The sequence below is a fragment of the Pseudomyrmex gracilis genome, unplaced genomic scaffold, assembly GCF_002006095.1.
Source record: "Pseudomyrmex gracilis isolate BER0280 unplaced genomic scaffold, ASM200609v1 scaffold_5, whole genome shotgun sequence".
Classification (NCBI taxonomy): Eukaryota; Metazoa; Arthropoda; class Insecta; order Hymenoptera; family Formicidae; genus Pseudomyrmex; species Pseudomyrmex gracilis.
This window is the reverse complement of record NW_018020589.1, coordinates 932,285-953,821: the sequence shown is the minus strand read 5'-3', so window position 1 is coordinate 953,821 and position 21,537 is coordinate 932,285. Positions and strand designations below refer to the sequence as shown.

Sequence of the window (21,537 nt, the reverse complement as noted above, 5' to 3'; positions counted from 1 at the left end):
TGGCGATTTAACAGGATATCGATTTGTCTAGTGGCGGCGAGCCAGTGCCGCCGCCGCGCTGTTGTGTGGCCGCCGCCGCTCTGGCACATCGCACAACACACATAGCATTGCGTACGGCCGTCAAGGCATTACGGGGACAGTCATGGACGTCGATATTTTTGGGGCACAACGTTGCGCAGCTGTGCTGTGTGCGTGCGTGAGTGCGTCGTGCCCGACGGGCGACGAGATGTGACGCGAAACGGCCGCCCCGGCGACGATTATACCGATTTTTTTCATTACATAGAGAAGATCACAACCGTAACGGGCAGAGACACGTACACACACACACATAGACACAAGCCGTACACAGAGGAAAAAAATTATACGAAAAAAGCGGCGATTTGCAGTCATTCACTACGGACGAGAAACGAATGTCTGAATACGAGAGGTCCGTCCGTGGTGTTGTCTCTCTTCGACGCGCCGCACGCTCTTCTGTGTCAGTTAATTTGTTTACGCGACGCATTTAAAAAATCGACCGATCGGCCGTAGGTAACAATGGAGCTCAGCGGTGGGGGGGCACCCACCGGGGCCGTGGCCTGTCCCGTGTGTACTCTCTACCTGCGCGAAGGCATCAGTCTGCAAAAGCATCTAGACACACATCCCAAGGAACAGGTTATAGAAGCGCTCATCAAAGCCAGCGCCTCTTCGTTGCAGACACATCAACAGCAACAACAGCTGCAATCACAAAATGTACCGGTATCAGCGACAACGGGGATATCGGCGTCGTTGCAATCGCAAGCCGTGCCTCAGGCTTCTACCTCTCTTCAAACACCCCAAGTGTCGCCTCAAGTCACACAGAATGCGCACATCTCCACTCACTCACCGTATCCGATAGGACCTATCTTTGAATGTCCGCCCGTAGGCATGATGCCACCACAGTTTACCTCGTTTAACTATCAACAGTTTGTGAACAATGGGACCATGATGATACCACAGTATGCGATGGCGCCACAAGCTAATCAGATGATGCAGATGCTGTATAATCCATACGGTTTGTATCAACAGCAGCAAATACCCACCGTCCAAATGATCTCACCAGTTGCAGCTGTTCCTGGCCAGACTAGGATCCGACCAGTGGTCACCATGGCGGCAGAGAGTAATGCCAGAACCACTCTAACTGTTCATGTAAATAGTCCTGAGCCTAAGCAGATCCTGCCTGAAATTTTGCCAGAGAATGAGCCCGAGCCTGGACCAATCATACCAGATGTGAGCCTACCAGCATCACCTGTGCTGCAGAATGAGGACACGTCTGTTAGACGGGAAGAGAACGATAACAATTCACTGGAGATTGATCGTAGAGGACAACAGACACCAAGTTCTACATCATCAGGTGAAAATGCAGTACAGCGCGAATTTAATGCTATTTCTAGATCCATCACAATTACCCGATCTATAGATAATGCCGATGAGGATAAAGTGGAAAGTGTGCTGCCAGATATAGTAGATGAGGAGCAGAGTGAAATTTTGCCTGGGGATATGCAACATAATCAGAGCAACCAGAACAATCGTATTTTTGAACAATCGGAAACACAACAGGTTTTAGACAAGGAATATGTCGGTGTGTCAGAAAAGAAGGACGAAACAGCTGATGTCGACTCCATAATTTGTGAACATGAATCGGAAATGGTGAGTAACGACAGACCTGTAAGTCGCAGCAGCAGTGTCAATAGTAATATCGCGTTATCAAGAGATCCGGTAATAGAGGCACTGAAAGACTCTGCTCAACCGGAACTTAATCCTGTAGAAAGATTGGAGAGTTTGATAACTATAATGGAGACAGAGCTTAATAATGCCTCACTTCAGAAAGAAAGCGATGATGCGCAGAACAATCAGGAGGAGAGATTAACAAGTGCAAAGGAAAAACCTTTAGTAAACAGGGAAGAGAGTGTGATCCATGATACTGTTGTCACCATTCCGGGTTCTCACGAGAAAGATCACATATTGCCTGATATACAAGAGGACAACAACACATGGTGCCCGAACGATTATGTGGATGACGAATTGAGAACGTTAGAAAAAACTTGTCGTTATTTATCATACAATGAAGATTGTTCGAAAGTAGATGATCAAGTGGATGATCAGCCAAAAACGCTAGAAAAGAATGATTTGTATAAGTATAAACATAGTTTTTCAGCGCCAGCTTCTCCTGTCGCGGGAAAGAAGAGTTGCAAGACCACACGCCGTTATAGCACCAGATCGGAATTGGGATCGTGCGAAAATCTTAGCGCATGGCATCATCCTACCGGTTTTGACGACGTAACGATCGTGCGCGAAGAGGATGAGGACGATGACGAGGACGAAGATATAACGGATGATGAAGAGCGTGAAAAAATCGACGAAGACAACTTTGATGAAGCGGACATGGAGATCGAGGAGATACCCAGTCCTCATACGCCGTTTGTGAAATATGGTGAGAATGCTGAAAGTAGCGTCAGGTCGCATACGCCGTTGTCCACGATCAGCGGTATTTCTGTATTAAGAGTCAGGAAGGATCTCAGTAAACCCTGTTCGCCTACGTCCATAAATTCGTTCCATCAAATGATGGAAGATAGTGATAGCGAAAGTCACGACGAGGACAGTAATACTGTAGATAATAATGTTGTAGATAAAGCTGTAGATAAGGCGGCGAAGGATCCGATTGACTGTTCTGCGGTCGAAGAGAAAATCAAGACTGATCATCAGCAGCAAGCATCAGCTCATACTACGGTATGTCAAAATGTTGAGAAAGTTCAGGAATCGAGTAGTAGTTACATGTACCATCATCAGTCAGTAATAACTGAGCATATTAGTTCATTCCCCACGATTCATTCGCAGCAATCCGTCTTAATGCACGAGTCATTTTCCATGACGACAAGTACGAAAACGCAAAGCCTCCTAAATCTACCAGAATCGATCAATCCCACAACCAGCACCGATCCTAAAAGCTTTCACTCCACCAAATCTCTGATACAAAAACAATCAATGGAACTGCTCAACATAAATGAAGATGCTCATGCTGGACCGATGAACGTCTTCGAATTCGACGGACTACAAATATTAGTTCCTAGTACATTTATAAGTGACTCATCTCAGAAAGCAGTGAGTGCGACTAGCCAGCAATCTATGGCGAGTAGCGAGGGTGCAATAGGTGTTGATGAGGAAGTTAAAAGTATTAATATGCGTGCCGATGAAACTATGCCACCCAGAGGCGAATTGTCAGAACAAGAGAGCAACGGATGCACAGAACAATCTACGTGGCAGGTTCGTATATCATTGTATATATTTATATTTACATTATTATATTTTATCTGTAGAGAAATTTATATGTAAATTTTTTTAATTAAAATGCATAATAGAAAAATAAGAGAAATTACATTTATTGTATAACATGTTTCTGTATATGATTTCTATTGTGTAGTTATACATGGGACAAGAATCTTCACGTATGTCTACTTCTTACGACTTACTGGCGCGCGAAAGCTGGGAAGAATCGGAAGGATCCGACAATGAGATTAGCGGACCGTTGTTGGACAGCAGATCGCTAGCAACGCACTTCACTTCGAGTCTGTTTTTGGACCGGGATCGAAAGACACCGACCAAACGGACGTTCAAGTGTTCCTATTGTAACGAGGTGTTCGATTGCCCAAAAGAGCGTAGAGTCCACAGCACGACGGTGCACAAAGAAGCGATTCCCAGTAGCAGTAGAGACCAATTGGATCAACCGGAGATGAAAGATATCAAGTTGTTAGACAATCGCGTGAACATGTTCGACGATCTGTTCGTGCCAAGTCTTCACATGCAGCAGATGTATCATCAGCAGCCACTCTTGCATCAGCTTCAGCCGCCGCCGCAGCCGAACTCAGAAGTTGGCCTGACGAAGGCTGAGAGTGAGCAAAAGATCGGTGAGAATTTGGCGTTACCGTCGAATATCGAGGTGACCTGTACAATATGCAATCAACGATTCAATAGCGAGAAGTCTCTGCAGTTACATCACAGGCGCATGCACCTCGCCGAAGTGAACAAACGTATACGCGAGAACGCAAAGTGTCAGATATGCAACGAGGAATTCCCGTCGGTGTTGCTGTTTAACGCCCATCTAAAGATACACCCGTTGGAGTGTGGACAGTGCGGCAAGTATTTTTACCGCAAACAAAACTTTAAACTTCACATGAAACGCCATTTGGGCATTAAACCGTTTCCGTGCACCGTATGTGACAAAGCGTTCCTCACCAAGCAGAAATTGGAAGAACACACCAATGGTCACACCGGCAACGCGCCGGTCAAGTGTAGTCTGTGCAACGAGACCTTCCGCAGGTATTCGAATTTAACTCAGCACAAAAACCGTCATCATCTCAACATCAAGAAGAAGCTCAAGGACTATATATGTCACTGCGGCGAAGTGTTTCACACAAAGAAGAAGCTCGCTTGGCACAAAGAGACGCACGACGAGAAGCCCAAGGCGTGCACGTACTGCAACGAACGTTTTATCCACATGTCCAGCCTGACGCGTCATATGCGTCGTGCTCACAATCGTCGATTCGTGCCCGACGCTCAGCGCGAAAGTGAGAACGTCGAGTGCCCCGTTTGTAATAGCATCTACTTGCGATCGTCACTAGCGGTGCACATGCGCGTTCACAACGGCGAACGGCCGTACGAATGTCAAGTCTGCTCGAAATCGTTCAGCACCAAGTGGAATCTGCAGTTGCACAAGTGGACTCACGCCGCTCGCAGCACCAAGCCGTTTAAGTGTAATCAATGCAGCGCGGCGTTCTATCGTCACAGCGACTACACGGCGCACATGAACTCCCACCGAAATGTACGGCCGTATACATGCAACTACTGTGGCGCACAGTTCATCCGTAAGTACAACTGCCTGCGACACGTGAAGGAGCACGAAGAGAACAAAGCGTACACGTGCGATGTGTGCAACAAGACCTTCCATCGCTCGTACTATCTGAAGGAGCACTTGAGAGTGCACTCGGGCGCGCGACCGTACACATGCCATATCTGTGGCAAGTCCAGCGGCACCAAGTCTAATCATAACAAGCACGTGCGAATTCATCACGCGCGTGAGCCTGTAAATACAGAGAACTAAATAAGGACCCATTAGATCGTCCATCATGCTCATTGGACTCTTTTGTTGCCGCGGTCGGGACTAATTGACGAATGACTCGGCGCAGTCGCCCGATCGCTGTACTTACAGCGATATTATAGTGAATGTTTAGGGACTGGAACTGTGCTTTTACGTTTTTTTTTTTTAACAAGATATTGACCGGTATTCATAGTCCGATCTGGAATATAAGATTCGACCTTGAATACCGATCATCGAGACCAATGTGTAATATTTCGATGAGCTTGGTTTTCGACTATCTTGAAAACTAAACTCGCTCTAGAAATACATCACGGGCGTCGATCCTAGTTTTTAACTTGATTCAGAATTACAAGACAAGCCTTAATGATAGGGCAGGCATAACATTGCTGTTTTTTTTTTTTTTTTTTTAATTATAGTTATAATTATGCAAAATTATGAAATTTATTAATTATTATTTAGTGTCAATTTTTTAGCTTACAGCTGTCGATGTGTTTTATTGTGCTCGATGTGCAGCACATGATGTACAATGGCGTGATAATGACGTAAGATTTAAAGTCACCGACAATGAACGCTGAATCTGAAGTCTACGTTGCGCTGGTTCTACTGTTTAGTTTTATTCAATTTCTCACATAAGTATACATACTATATATATAATACGCTGCGTACATTTTTAATAATTATTAAGAATGTGTAAATTTTTTATATATTCGAAGAAGTGTCTTACGATAGCACTTAAAACATTGCCATACGTAGATTAACTCGGAGGCGTGATTATCGTTCGTTTTAATTCAAATCTAGGTAATTTTTTTCTCATTTTATCTAAAGTTTCTTTTAAAACTTTATTACGTTATTATATTATATCATTAATTCTCTTTTAATGACTTTAATCTTTATTTCCAAAAAAAGATCTTTATTTCCGTTGTTAATGCATTTTTCATGCATGTGTTAAAAATGTGATTTAGTTTGTGACTTAATTCGATGTGAGATATTTTGACCCTTAGATACCCAAAATCGGCAGTATTTGAATGCGCGAGTAAATAAAATATTTTAAGGGTTTCTTTATTTTAAACGAAATAGAAATCCAGAATATAAAAAAAGACAAAAAAATACATATAAAAATTATGTCAAAAAAATATATATACATCAAATACATTATAATTATTTGATATTTTGTTTGTCAAGTTTAATGACTTTAATAAGAAACGAACAAACAAAAAAAGAAAAAATAATAATAAAATATAAGTATGAAAGAAAACAAAAATGTGTGTACATATTGAAACTATTTTTATTTCTTTTTATTAATTTCCATCATCCATATTCCATTTTCATCATATCATATATTATAATCCGAGTTTTTTTTACATTTTCTCTGCTTTTTCGTTTTTCTATGAGTGTGATGTTACAGAGGTATCTAAGGATTAAATAAATAAATTGTTTATGTAATATCAAGTACAATCTTGAATATAGTAGGGGTTGGGATTTTATCATGTTACGTGCTGTGTTGTGAACGTTTGTGCACGACATAGATCCAGTGACTTGAGACTTCAATTATCTAAGCTAATGAAAAGTTTTTAATAAATATTAATTGTTAACAATGTATAATGTCACAAAGACTCTTGAGTAGTTCCTGCGAAGGAAAGGCTACACAGTGAAGAAACACATTTGCCAACTAAATAGTAATTATATAATTAATCTAATCAATATTTACAACTTACACAGAGGTACGCAGCACTTTTGTGTCGATAGTTGTAAAAAAAAGTTTTTTTTACGATATCTATTTTACAAGAAAAATGCATATTGCAAGTTTTCGTGCATTATTTACTCAATATAAGTCCAATATAAAATATGAGACAGCTTGTATCGATTTTATGTTCAATTTTCTACACACACACACATACACACAAGGGGGCCTATAATAATATTATGACTAGCGATTAATAATTATGGCACACATAATAATTATGGAGTTTAGTTATTCTTCTATATTTATATATTTTTTGCAATGTGTAAGACCGTATTTTATTAATTACTATAATTCTAAGACTGATCGATGTTGGTTCGCTGTGTACATATTGCTCTCTAGTATGAAAATCAAAATAGTATCAAATTCACATCATGTGCTTCTTTTGTTTTGCGAGTGTTTTGGCAATAATATTGTTATTTGAGAAAGATATAAGTCCAAACACACATCACATTCTACTTTTTACGCTCCTAAAATAAATAAGAGATTTTAAAAATTTTTTATTGGACCGAAAGTCTGCATATGAAATAACACATTTTAATCAATATACTAATTAATTTAGTATTTTTTTAAAGACACAAAATTTAGAGTTTACTTTACAACAATTCCTCCACAAAAATGCTAGAATTTTATTTGGACTTATTTTCTTCCGATATTTATTATGATGTTACCAGATACAAAAGTATGTCTGTGCAGCAAATCACACATGCCGTTTGCAAAACTAAACGAATGTAATATATGACATATATAATATACATTGTTAAGAAAATATGTATGCTTGGGAACATCAAAATTTAAGAATGGTTTAGCGTTTGTAAATTGAAAATGTGTCTAACGAGTTCAGTTTAGAAAATTTTCAACAAGCGTCTCTGTCTGACTTTATAACATAAGGGAGCAATATTGAACAGAGGATATAAAGCTGTCTGAAATGACATATAGAATTGACATACAGAATACAGATTAACGAATGTTTAGTTGACTTTATGCAAAGTTGTTGTTAAAAAAAAAAAAAAAAAAACAAACAAACTCCAACTATTAATTTTAGTAGAGGCGATCAATGAAAGAAGTGGCTTATAAAAAATACTTACAAATTTCACGAATATTTTAACATATAGGTAATTATTAATTTCGATGACAGTTTAAATTTATAATATTGTTTTTTTTTTTAATGCTAAACTCAATATGTTACATATGCTATGATGAAATCCGCTAGAAAGATATTAACCCTTTGTACTTGAAATGTTTGTCATTTGATGACAAGTATTTCAGGTGTAGCAAAAATATGCAATTATCGTTTACTTTCTATTATATTTCTAAAAAAATTAGTGAACTTAAGGCTCCTGGATATTTCTGCAGCTATATTCACGGTATGATATTAGAAGTCTTGCAACTTTACATTGAAGTAGAATATTTTTTGCATGACACCATTAGTATTCAAAAGCTTTAATTGATAAAATTTGTCGTAAAACACTTTGCAAGACAAAAATTTATAAAATTTTTCATTTCTGACGTCATACATCAATATAATTGAAGTTATATCCCAGAGAGCTTTAAGATTTACAACCTGTTAGCAATTAATATAAAAAATTGTATAAAAAAACTGTGAATTACCATTTTTGGCAAAAGATATCTAGTTAAAAAATACATATAATATATATAAATAATATAAATTATGCACTCTATATAACAATTAATAAAAACAATATTGAAAATTATGGCAAATATGAATGTGATAAAATAGAGATCTGTGTGAGATGTGAATATGTAAATTACTAAACTAAATATTGTGATCGTTTCATTGTAACAGTGTGTGGAAATGAAAGTGAAAGTAAACGTGGTTGATAATAAATGAATTCATTTTTCGTCACAAAAAATTATATTCATAATAAAATTGTATACATTAAGATGTTATAAGATAGAACAAATTTAATATTGTGTGTACAATTTTGTATGGATAAAAATTTGTAAAATGTGATGGTTTGCAGCTCTATCCATATTAAATAGAAATAGAAGACAACTGGAATATATTTGTGAAACTATAAAGTCTGCGACGTGACACTTTTCTTCGTGTTGGATTGCATGTCAGTGCCAGAATTGATCAATCATGAAATGAAAAATGAAAGAATTGTCACACAAATCGTCGCATGCAATCCAGTACGAAAAGAAATATCGTGTGCCGCGTATAGGCATACTTAAATTTAATTCTTTTTTAAACAGTATACAATATTTTTATATTGACGGATGTCTTAGTAAATATAAATATTTTACTTCTTACGGAATAATTTGATCTTGAGTTTTCTTTAAAAAAATGTCGAATTATTAATGGTTACGGATTACATAAGATAATAAAAAAATTAATTTGTTTTTAGAGTGCATAGTTTCACAGATACAGAAATGATAACTTAATTCTTAATTTGGACTAAATATTTAAAAAATTTGTAGTTTATTCACTTGAGGGGTATAAACTACCTAAACTATCTACACAAACTACAACCTCTTGTAAAATCTGTGACGAAAAATAAATTCTCTTGAAATTTTTTCGTGAGGTAAATTTAATATCAGATTTAGCAAAGAATCCCTTTAGAGTAGTATTTTTGCGATTTTGCAACACTATATGTATTATGGTGTGATTTTTGTAATATCGCAATATCTATATGCATTCAAGATCTCCATTATATATATATATATATTATATATATATGTATATTCAAGCACAAAGGGTTATAAATTAAGTTTCATCTTATATATGCGAGATAAAAATATATTAATAGTTCTCAGGTAAATTGGATTTTTATGTGTTTATCACAAATTAAATAAATCAGATAAATTTATTTCGATCTATTTATACATAAATCTTTTGCACTCATGATATTATTAAATAGCGAGATCATAAATTATATATATATATTATTTCTATTATTTTAATAAAATTGCTCGGCGCGTCTTTTCCAGTTTTTCTTTTTTCAACATGATTTACTAGGCGATGATGAAGTTTTCAGGTAGCTTGAAAGGCCCACCTGTAACCAACATCGACGTCCAAATGTGCAATTGTTTTTAGTTAAATAATTGATAATTATATGTACGTATTCATAACGAAATGGTGTAAATACTGTAAATATGTACATGAGTTCTATTTTATAATAGAGCCAATGAATCGATTCGGCAATTGAATATCATACAAAACTCGATCTACGTTGTAAGCAGATAAAGATAAGGTAACATATATTATCATTAAAAAGAAAAAAAAACAATAAATTAACATATATGTATACCTTAATAAAATTTATGTATTGAGGTACGTTTTTAAATAAGTTTATTTTTTGATATTTTTGTTTTCATGTACCAGTTCCTTAGAAAAAAACAAGCTTTTTAACGTTAAATTTAGTTTGTGTAAATAATTAAAAATATATATACATAAAGTTTATAGTTTTTCCTAACAACTATATATACATATGTAGTTAGTTTTATTATATATAAGATAAAAAATGAATGTAACTAAAAGTAACGTAAGATATTTAGATTTTTACTGAAGTTCTTGCATTTTTTTCGTCTTTCGCTTTCTCTCTCTTTCTCTCCGATACGTATTATTAGTATGAAAAATAAGTTAAAACAAATAAAAATAATGGAAAAATATTTCTTTTGAGCGGTTAAAAACAGGTTAAAAATTTTTCTTTGATGTAGAAAATTTAATAAAAAGAGTTACATATATCTTGAACATAGATTTTTATAGAATCTGTGATTTTGAACCAAAACGCTGTAAGAGTGAGAAAGGTGGACAATTGTGCGATCTTTTTTGTATTAACTTTATCTATTATATCGACTGAACATTTTTATAAATATTTTTTATTTTCTTAGTACTTATTGTTAGAAACAATTACTTTTTTGTAGTTAAGCTGCTAATCGGTATTTTCGTGCTGTAATGGAGATTAACAGCGCCTCCGTTAACTAAGTGGCAGAACAGTAAGACAGCAGTAATATCAGATAAAAAGAGAGAGACGAAGGCTGCGTTCGGGGAGCACGCTATCAGCGCTATTGCGTCATTCTGTCTTTGTTTTACATCTAATGAGCGATAAAGATAGAATGATGCAACAGCGCTGATAGTGCGCTCCCCGAACGCAACCGAAATAAGTCATGTGTAATCGCTGTCACTTGGGCTAGATTACCAGAATATACGGCAAATCGAGAAAAAATCACTTTCTCAGGCCCTTTCCGAAACGTAAGTCTTCTTAAATAGAATGTAGGAGAGAAAAATAATAAAGTAATTCAATGTAAAAGAAATTTCAATTTTTATATAAAGATATTTCATGTGTATATACAGGGTGTCCGATAATTGACGGAACATCGCTCGTAAGCAGGTAGAAGGGGTTATTCTTGTAAGTTAAAGTCTCATATCTCTTTGTAAGATTCGCAATAATTAACGAGATGTTAATTAAAAGTCCGCGAATGAGCGTCCATCCAAGTGCAAAATGACAGCTCAATGTTTTTTTTTTTTTTATATATTAATACAAGTTTTAACTGATAAATAATTTGTCCATTGTGAGTTATAATCTTCTTCGTATTTTAATAAAATCAATGCGCTTTGAAATGCAAGTATATATACATCAGGTACAGAACTGGTTCTCATGTGATTCAGCCACTTCATAATCTAAAAAAATTATAAACGATCAAGTGACGGAAGTTTCGTAATTGTCGTAATACGAGACGTATTTTAGCAATTAAAAATAAAAAAAGACATATTTTAGCAATTAAAAATAAATTTTTTGAATTGCTAAAATATAAAATTACAAATATATCTGCTACACACATATGTAGAGGATATATTAATATCATATAAATTTACAAATACCTGACGAGTTATGGACTTCCAAATTTGTCTGTCGGCAAGTATACAGATTGCCTGTGGGAACAATCGTGTTCTAACATCTCGCGAAGTAATTACCAATTCTTTCTTCGACAACAAACAATCTATGCCGGAAAAACAAATAACTGTGAGGAATAGAATATCACAGCAAAATATTATATTTTTATCTTTTTCTTGTTCCATCATAAGCGTATCGATATATCTCATAAAATCCAGAATCCAGTCTTTTTGCGACCCAAAATCGCACGATTTACCCGACCTCATATCAATCTGAACTTTTTGTATACATTTTAGCATGTGTTTTTGCATTCTGTCAACAGAAAATGTGTGTGTGTGTGTGTGAGAAATTTTATTTAATTAACTGAAAACATTAGATCCATTGTATTCGCATCAGTAATACTCACTCAATATTAGATGCAACTACATCGATAAGTTCGTTCAACAACCAAATGAGTGACGTTCCAGCATCTATCCTAAATATTAACGAGGCTCTAATGGTGATGGCATTCTTCAATTTTTCCGGCGTCGCTTCCCACCAGATGCTAGGCGATGTCATTCTTTCAATGTCTTTAACTGACAATTCCGTCACAGCTGCCACGTATTTTTCAAAACGTTCGGACGTCAAATCAGCTGTCCCCAATATTTCTTCCAACATATTGGACAACAACGTTCGATTTCCTACTTGTATCGCATCGCTCTTCAAAGCGGCGATATACGAAGACATAATACGATTGAACAAATCGATCGATTTTTCATCTTTGAGTAAATTTTCGTTAACGACGTAATTAAGAGAGGTCTTAAGAAACGCTCTCAGATCACTCGGCCGAATGGCTTGGCACAACTCGTCCAAATTCGAATAAAGTATTAAGTGTTTTTCATTCACTAACAATTGACCGACTTCTGACGTAGATGTGTACATTGACAGAATACTTTCTGTCAATAATTTTGCCGACTGCGAGATCTGAGAGTGATGGCTCGCGATAGAAAGACTATATTCCTTAGCCTCTTTCGATATATTCATAGTCTCCTTCAAAAAATCCCAGTTTATATTTGGTAACGGTTTTTTGTATTTATAAGCCAATATACGCAGACATTCTACTAATATTCTTCGATTACTTGAATCCATTTTGTCACTTCGCCTCAAGTGCTCACCGACGGCTCTTATCACACTTTTTTCCGACAGATATTTATAATTTTGAGGCTCTCCTCTGGGCCACTTGTATATTTGTGACCTATAGTTGCTCAATTCATTCTCGATGTAAACAATCAGAAGATCTCCGGCAGCTGACAAGACGTTTTTATTCACTTTTTTCAACATCTGAATCCAACAAGCGCCCGGTATATATTGCATATCCTCTGACTTAGCATTTTCAGCTATCTTCTCCGGCACTCGAGGAATCACGACGTCCGATCGAAAAACCGACGGCAAAGCGCTTAGAGGAACTCGTTCCAAGTGGTAGGACTTCAACGCTTTAAACGCCACTTCCGCAATTTTCACGTCTTCGCAAATTGTGTAGCGCCACAAATGCGTTACGATATCAACGATGAATTGTTCATAATCATCGTTGGTACGAAAAGGATATGATGGGATCTCACCAAATAGCTCACACAGACTTTCTAAAACCACTGTGCGCTTCTCCTTGCGCATTTTCGGCGCTAACACCTTCCAGGTTGAGTAGATGCCTGCCAAGTAAAATTATAATTTATACATCAAACTAAGAATGTTTATATTGTACAGAAAATTATGTAAAAAAAAACAAATAGAAAAACAATAATAACATTGAGATACTATGTAATATTCTCAATGCTAAAAACAAAGTACAACGTACCTATTACCGTAGCCCTGCACAAAGCCGCAATGCTGTTGAGTGCGAGCGCGGTAGCTGCACCGCCATTCTGATCGGAACACCGATTGAAAATTTGCGACAGCAATGGTACAAATTCTTCACTGTGCTCGGGGCGATTCTCGCAAATATATCTAATCGCCCGAACGCACGTCACGTCTGAATGCCAGTTGCAATCATTCTCCATGATATCCATCAGGGCAGCGGACAGGAAGCGAAAGCAACGCGATTCTTTCTCCAACGCTTTTACGTAGAGTTCAATCGCAAAATATTTCAATGGCTTGCCACTATTCAACAGAGTATCCAACGTGTGAATAACAATCGGCAGATTTTCCTTAAACATAGCGAATTTTGGGACAGCCAGCAGCAAAATCTTCAACGTGGAGCTGTCGTGAGATCTCGTTAATTTGTGCAACAGCAAGGATAGCACGTGCGACGCAAAAGAATTAATTTCCATTGCTATTTGCACAAGGATGTGGCAAGTTTTCTGCACGACAATAGGCTCATCGTAGTTCAGAAAAATTCCGCACAGAATTAGTTTGCACATGTATCGCACATCGATCGGTGCAAGCGACAAGTCCTCCAACCACGACAAAATGTTCTCTTCTAGTGAGTACAGATTGCAGATAAGTTCTGTATAACACTGGATATATCTATTGCTGCAGCTGAATATACGTAGGGTTTTGTTTGAATAAATATCGTCATCCTTGTTCACTTTTTTTTCTACCATTGTCCCAAGTACCAATTCTTTTGCTAATATTAGTGCATCGGAGCATAGCAATGACGGATAAGCCAACCATTTTAACAAAGCAGCTGCCAACGCGTTCAATAATATTACGTTGCACGGCATTTTGTCCACGATAATTGTACCTGTTAATTAAAAAAAATTTATATAAAAAATTGAGACTGAAACATTACGACTTAATTTGACGTATAAACGTTAAAAAAACACTCACATATCTTAATGGCATTAAATAAGTATGCCGCCGGACATATCAAGATTATTTCCGTCATCAGCACTATCGTGATATTTCCTATATAATTATCACAGTCGCCAATCAAATCTAATATGGTGCAAAAGTTTTGCACTGGTTCGTGTCCATATTCTAAAAGCTGTATCGTCAAAGACGCAATTAGAGGTATCAATGTCGTGTAATATTTTTTGTTTCCCTTCAGCAACGACAACTTTGCGAGCTCGAGCACTCGACAATTTGCGTCGACGCAAACTTCTACACGATTTGTACACAACCAGAGTAATATCTCTGTCTGCAAATCAAATGTGCGATTAGATTTGATTATTAGTTGCCACGCCTCCTGTCTAAAACTCTCGCTCAAATCCATGGAAGGATTGCACAATATGTACAGAAATACCGGTCGTAACAGCTCAGTGCTTTGTTCCATGACACTAAAAATTCAAGAAAACAGAGTAAACTTTAATGATAGAAACTGATAAAATTCTTTTTTTTTTTTACATTTACTGCATTTCTATGAATTGCATTTTGGAAAATTTTTATGAAAACTGTTTATATGTAAAAAAATACAGATACATTGCTATAGAAGCAAATATAATAATGATCTTAAGACAACGTACTCTTTGTCATGATAATGCATAATAAGATTCATTTGATTTAACACATATTTCCAGCTGCGTGTTTCGTGACTCAGAATTGTAATAAATGGATGTTGAGTAGGCGCTTCAAGTGTATATTGAACACATTCATTTGACGCTTTCCAATCCAGTATCAATAGTCGACTTATAGCCACAGTGATTGCCTGATAATTTCTGCAATTTTAATAGTGATACAAAACTAAGAGAACAAGAATACATAAGTATGTAAATACACATGTACAATACTAGTAGCAATAGTATTGTCTTATTTAATACATACATATTTGATGTGCATGTGGAAGATAAAGATGCCATAAAGGTTGATAATGCAGACTTGATATCCCACAATCCAATTTCAACGAGAACAACCAGCGCTTGACACGCAGACGTGCTGACTATAAAATCGTTGCTGCTGCATTTTGATGAAAGTAATTTAAACTCTGGTATCTATAAAATGGATAACATTAAATATACATGTAAACTTAGATATATTAACAAATATCAAAAATAAAAATTTACTTTTGAAATATCCGTTTCTTCGCCCTCCAATTGCTTCTTGATTGTTTCAATTATCTTGGATATTACCTGTTAAATAATAATTGAACAGCGATAACAAATATTTGAATATGACAGTATAACAATAACAGCCGTGCAATGTTAAGCAAGTGTGTGCTTTACATATCGCACTACTCACGTGTGATATCAGAGCAGGATTTTCTGATTTTAATTTGTAATTAATTTCGTCCATGTTTCACTTTGTATTGAGTTATCTCGTACACCTTGTATCCGCACGTGGAAAAATTGTTGTATGAAATTGTTTGCAAAATATACTTTATGTGCGAAAAGAAATACATACAGAATATACGCGCGTGAGCTCAGAAGACGGAATCACAACGTAAACGTATGCCAAAATGTGGTAAACATCAGATCTGCTTCTCTCATGCACTCCTATGTTTGGTTTGATTTTGAATTTTTAATGACTCTCGGACTTCAATAATCCGCCCATACGCCAGTCTATCTCGCATGTTTGGAATAACCAAACATAACCTCATCTCATCGGTACGTATTATACACAGCGATAATTGTGTTTACACATGTATAATAATTCATATCCCGCATGCGCAGTTGACGGCACACAAGTATGTATGTGCATACTATACGCATATATACATAGCACATTTGCTGCTATTACTACATGATAAGTTTATACACAACGATCTGTATCTTACACGTATTTAGCGGTAAACACAGCTGCGTGAGATTCATCCCTAATAACGAGACAATTTCTAATATATTTGGCGTTGATTACATCGCTAAACGGAGGTGGGATATATATAAAACAATATTCTTTTTAAATTTTAAATTTATTCTCATGCCGATAAAACATTCTACGATACTTTACATACAGAACGCAACTTCTCAGAATTCTCATCGTAGAATTTCATTAACGCGCTTCGTGAATTTCCATAATTTTTTTTAATTACCAGTTAAGGAATGCAGAAAAAAATGATAACAAAATTATAATTTTACAAACATTTTAAATATTTGTATGGTGTCATCTGAACTATGTTATATATACATATATATGCAATATAGACCTGATAAAAAAAAAATGATAGGAACAAGAAATTAATAAAAAGTTTTTTTCAGGTAAAGGAAAAAATTTTTCGCACAAGGTATTTAAAATGAAAGCAAGCGTATATTTGAGATTTTTCAATATATTTATTTGTATGGACAAGTTGGAGCATAGTGCACAATATATTTAATATAGTAGTCTGAGGAAGGGGATCAGAGTACATTCTGGAGTTTGAACACAATATCTTACAATTTAACGACAAGATGCCAGCATGTGTTTTTTTCTTCTGTACCTGTTTTCTGTACGTTATGTTTTTTTTTTTTTTTTTTATCGTATATTCATATACTCGAGATGTATAATATATAAAGCGCAACGACTCACTATTTTTATCATTCTAAAAAAAAGGAGACGAGAATAAGGGTCCTTGTTTATTATGTTATGTCTCAGTTCTCTTTCGCATCATTTACTCATCACTCGCTCTTATCTACGTCGCTCGCTCAATTCCTCTCTCTCTCTCTTTCACACGCGCACACACGTACACACGCATATTCGCATCTATTCGTTATCTTCCTCTCTCGTGATATCTCCGTCTCATTTTCTCTTTTGTTTACAATACTCGCAATCAATTATGCAATGTCCTGGCAAATATGCGTAGTGCTCGCTACAGTGTCATACTCTGAGACACGAAAGTTGCCTCCGATTGCTAATTACATTCGCTCCCTATTACACGTAGGCGAGTTGCGCGTCTCGGGAGATTTTCTTAATTCTCCCTTGGGGGCGGACAGGAGATAGAAGGAGCGCAGGGGCGAGAGCCCGTCTTATTCGAATCACGAGAATGCGACTCGGCGTCTTCCGGTAACGTGCGACTCGAGTGTTAGGTACAATAAAGCTCTCCGATTACGAGGGCTGCGTATATTCGCTGCGAGGCGGACGACCCTATCTCTTTTTTTTTTTTTTTTTTATTCACCACTCTTCCTCCTTTTCTCAATATATATATATATCTTCTAATTAGCGATTATAACGATCTATATTAAAATTCTTTTTTTTCTTTTTTTATTAAAAGCGAATACATTTTACAGCCTATACAATCTCTTTAATCAAGAATCAAACGACGCGGCGCAGCACACTCTTTCTCGCTCGCCCTCTTATTCTTCGCTTCTCTCTCTCGTGTATCTTTCTTTTTCCTTTGCACTTCCGCTTGCGGAGGCAGACGCCGGACAGGGCAGGATCCAGGTACTCAGGGCTATCTCTCTGCATGTTTTTCTTTTTTCCCGTTTGTTTTCTTATTTTGTTGGGCTTGTGAGGATCTTTGGTGCGCTCTCTCGGTCGGTTTCACCTCGCTTTTTTATTATTTTTGCTTTTTTCTTTTTTACAAAAATCACAGCGCGGCACCAGTATTTATTTCTTGTAAAGCCCACCCTTTTGTCCGCTGAACGCCTCACTAAAACTGAGGCGGATTACTTTTATTTCTTTCAACCATTCTTTTTTCTCTCTCTCTCTCTCTCTCTCTTTCTTTCTCTCTCTCACTTGATCGCTCACTCATTCTCACAGACACACATAGAGAAGCACACGCACTTTGTCGTAAATATGTGCGCGCGTCTTCATCGTAGTTTCGTTTATGCGTTTCATACGTTCGGCAAAATGCGTGTATTCGCATTCTGCCACTCTTCTATTCCGACTCGTCAATAGTTTTTGTTCTCTATTGTATGAAAAACGCATCATCGATCGTTTGTATCTGTTTTTGATTTGGCATTTGCAAACGCTGCCCGATAAAATTTCTCATCGCATCATCTTTTTTCTTTCTTTCTTTCTCTATCTCTCTCTCTCTCTTTCTCTCTCTATTTATCTACGTCACACATCTGACAATAGTAATAAAATAATATAATTAATAATCAATAACCGCTCGCGCATAATATGTATATATATATAAAATGGATGATGATAGTCATTACTGAACAATTATTATTATGTGATTTTTATACATAGATATATATATATATATGTAGTATAGATATATATGTATAAGTAATCGTATGTGTGTGTCTCTTTTGCCTTTCTATGAGTCGCTTTGTAGATTTCTCGCCCCTGCTCTCCTCTACGCCGTCCTGTCTCTTAATGTCCCTTTTCCCCTAACTTTCGCACATCACTGACTACCATTATCGTAGTAAACAAATAGCGTTCTAGCATCAAATTTACAGTCACTTAACGTCACTTAATTATTTAGAATTATCGTGTTACGTGTCGTCTCTCTTCTTGCTCTTTTTTTTTTTTCTTCTTTTGTCGTCCTTCCGACTAACTCGTGCACAACGTCTCGTAAGGAGACGTATAATTCTTTCATCAATCGCGTTATATCGACATCAGTGACGGGAGGAGGGGGAGGAAGGGGATCGACCGATACGCAATAAACATTTTCATTTTTCCTAAGAGATAAATTATCAGCGAGTTATACAATTGTTTTTTTGTCTACAAAATTCTGCTCTCGCACAAATTCTTACACAAATGTTTACTTCTTTACAATAAAATACATCGACATCGAGTTTCTCCGTACATCGCGAAAACGCACACACGCACGCATTATGCTTGTACAAGGCAGTCGACGCACACACAAAAATTCACTATTCTCATCTCATCGTATATCGTTAAATGATCGCTAATTTCTTTCATTTTTTTTGCACGCACGCACACACACGCACACACTCATTTACATGCGCACGCACGCACGCACGCACATAGTCGCTTCTAAGCTTCTACGCTCGATAAAAACTCTACTTTTTCGACACACATGCTCGAGAGTTGGAGACAGAGCCGCGCTCGCACGTGTGGGTGCACGATTAAATCTACGATCTCTGTAAGTTTGTTGTTTGTTTTTTTTTTTTATTTGCTATGCCAGCGCGGTCCTGTGAACGCGAGGACAAAACGTCGAAAACGCCATTTTCTCGCGCGATTCAGTCTAACGAGACGCTTGCGCTCCTCGCGATCGTCATCATCGCGAGTGTTCCACCTCGTCTCGGTACGGACTGGATCCTACTTGGCCTATCTTAAAACTTCGAAAAGGATACGAATCCCTCTACTTCTCAGTCAAAAAGTTACATATCAGCAGATTCTCCGCTATTTAGTCCTGTTTGGACAAGCTTTGTCTAGGACTAGACGCTAGAATGAGTCATTCGAGAGTCAAGCGTGATTTTTTTTTTTTTTTTTTTTGAGTAGCACTGAGTGAACCCGATCCACATCGGGACGAGGCGCATCGCTCGCTCGATCCCGCTCGAGGACACTCATCTCGCAAACAATCAGAGATTTCGATCTTCGAACTAAGATCGAGTTCTCCTTCATATTATATTTAATCGCTTAATCTTAAAACTAGCCAAAGACGTCTGTACACTACGCGTTTTGTGTGTGATACGTGTGTTTTTATTTAATTATACACTATGTACACGCGAAGGATATCCAGCAATCTGGCTTCGTCTGTGGTAGGCTCGCGGACTGACAATGGGGGCGTCACGACGCTCGCCACTCTAAAGCCAAAAGAGAAAACCTCGTTCTCTTGTAAAGCGAACATCGATCCGATAGTTCGAGATAGATCTCTCACCGCAGAATAGCTTGCTAACGATCGTCTCGTTGAAAAAAAATCTACGCTCAACAGATAAATACATTATCTATACAAAGAAATAGGAGGTGAGAGGAGAAGGAGAGAACATTCCTATTTGTGCGTCAGTCAGTCTCTTATTCGTTTCCTCAAAAACTCGATAATTTGAAAAATCTTTTTTTTCTCTTATTTTAACCAAATTATTTTAGTATCGTCACAGTCTTAAAACAATTCAATGAAACTAGAATGTTTTCGATTATAGAAGTAGAGAATATACAAAATATTACAGGACAACTCATATCGTCATCTTGAGGTCTCGTTAGAAAACAAACAACGCGTGAAACAATTTCACTTCCATTCAACATGGCTACATTCTCAACGTCATCTTGTTTAAACGATTTTTAATACCATTTTCAACTCTTAAGTATTAAAAGAAAAAGGAACATCTTGAGTCACGCCAGTCGTCATCGCGTCACTGTTCTAATATCTCGATTAACTCTTCCAAGATTTCAGCTTTGATCCCAGCTTTCGACAGAGCACATGAAGAACAGCTTCAGCCACTAATGCGGCTAATACCCTGGGGTCCCTACTCCATCTGTCGTCATCCTCTTTATCGGCTACACCTTGGTCTTAATCTGGTCGACAACTCGCTTCGCCCATACGCCTCCTATGGCTGCCTGCCGCCGGCGGCGGCAGTGCCGTGCGGGTGTCCCGCACCGGACGCGCCGCTTGCCGCCGCCGGATGCGTATGGTGGGCCTGTGCGGCGGAGCTGCCCCCGGCGGTTCCGCCGGGTAGAACGGGGGCGGGGGCCGCGGGTCACTTGGGCGGGAATGGCGAGATCACCGAGGCGGCTACCGCGGCGGCCTGCTGACTCGCCAGCACTGCGGCTGCAACACACAGCAGGCCATTAATTTTTCGTCACGATCAACTTCGAGAAGAGTCTACTAAACGCGCGAGAGCGAGAACGAATGCGCGCGATTTCTGTTCGTTGCTGTTCGGAAAACGGTGGCGACCCGCGGCATCCGAGATTGAAATTTGTACGAAATCCTAAGAATCGAAAGCGAGAGACCAAGATATTTCTCGGCCGCCAAGCTGAGAAAGCAAACCTTCTTCGCATTGTCATCGTTCGCATACGCAATATATTAGGCGTTGATATCCAAAAACTGATGTGCAAAGAACTGAGAGAAGAGGTTGAGAACTCGGATAGAATAT

The 21,537-nt window shown here is 37.5% G+C and overlaps 3 protein-coding genes across 5 annotated transcripts in view; 1 reads left to right on the top strand and 2 right to left on the bottom strand.

The window, feature by feature from the left end:
• The first annotated feature begins 86 nt into the window (after nt 1-86).
• On the top strand, nt 87-6,216 carry LOC109857858. 3 transcript variants are annotated; one of them, XM_020434621.1, is made up of 3 exons: nt 87-2,745; nt 2,854-3,279; nt 3,437-6,216. In XM_020434621.1, exons 1-3 carry the CDS (start codon nt 535-537, stop codon nt 5,111-5,113), a joined length of 4,314 nt encoding a protein of 1,437 aa, XP_020290210.1. In that variant the 5' UTR covers nt 87-534; the 3' UTR covers nt 5,114-6,216. The 3 variants fall into 3 exon arrangements, with proteins under 3 accessions (XP_020290210.1, XP_020290219.1, XP_020290202.1); XM_020434630.1 differs by having other exon boundaries at nt 87-3,279; nt 3,437-4,877; nt 5,584-6,216; XM_020434613.1 differs by having other exon boundaries at nt 87-3,279.
• A 4,957-nt stretch (nt 6,217-11,173) lies between these two features.
• On the bottom strand, nt 11,174-16,388 carry LOC109857434 (focadhesin). The gene is made up of 10 exons (XM_020433729.1): nt 16,022-16,388; nt 15,860-15,944; nt 15,685-15,750; nt 15,446-15,612; nt 15,148-15,339; nt 14,513-14,961; nt 13,542-14,426; nt 12,117-13,395; nt 11,698-12,022; nt 11,174-11,496 (listed from the first exon to the last, which is right to left on the bottom strand). Exons 2-10 carry the CDS (start codon nt 15,911-15,913, stop codon nt 11,344-11,346), a joined length of 3,570 nt encoding a protein of 1,189 aa, XP_020289318.1. The 5' UTR covers nt 15,914-15,944; nt 16,022-16,388; the 3' UTR covers nt 11,174-11,343.
• A 4,753-nt stretch (nt 16,389-21,141) lies between these two features.
• The window catches only part of LOC109857233 (zinc finger protein 608), a 139,084-nt gene continuing 138,688 nt past the window's right edge, over nt 21,142-21,537 (bottom strand). Inside the window, exon 7 of the mRNA XM_020433399.1 lies at nt 21,142-21,212. Coding sequence (XP_020288988.1) covers nt 21,142-21,212 — 71 coding nt within the window. The remainder of the gene's footprint in view (nt 21,213-21,537) is intronic.

Coding starts and splice junctions, on each gene's coding strand:
- LOC109857434 (XM_020433729.1), bottom strand. CDS start 15,913: ATGGACGAAATTAATTACAAATTAAAATCAGAAAATCCTGCTCTGATA. Junction 15,340..15,445: donor TCCACATGCACATCAAATAT/GTATGTATTAAA, acceptor TTAAAATTGCAG/AAATTATCAGGCAATCACTG. Junction 14,962..15,147: donor ATGCATTATCATGACAAAGA/GTACGTTGTCTT, acceptor TTGAATTTTTAG/TGTCATGGAACAAAGCACTG.
- LOC109857858 (XM_020434613.1), top strand. CDS start 535: ATGGAGCTCAGCGGTGGGGGGGCACCCACCGGGGCCGTGGCCTGTCCC. Junction 3,280..3,436: donor CAGAACAATCTACGTGGCAG/GTTCGTATATCA, acceptor TCTATTGTGTAG/TTATACATGGGACAAGAATC.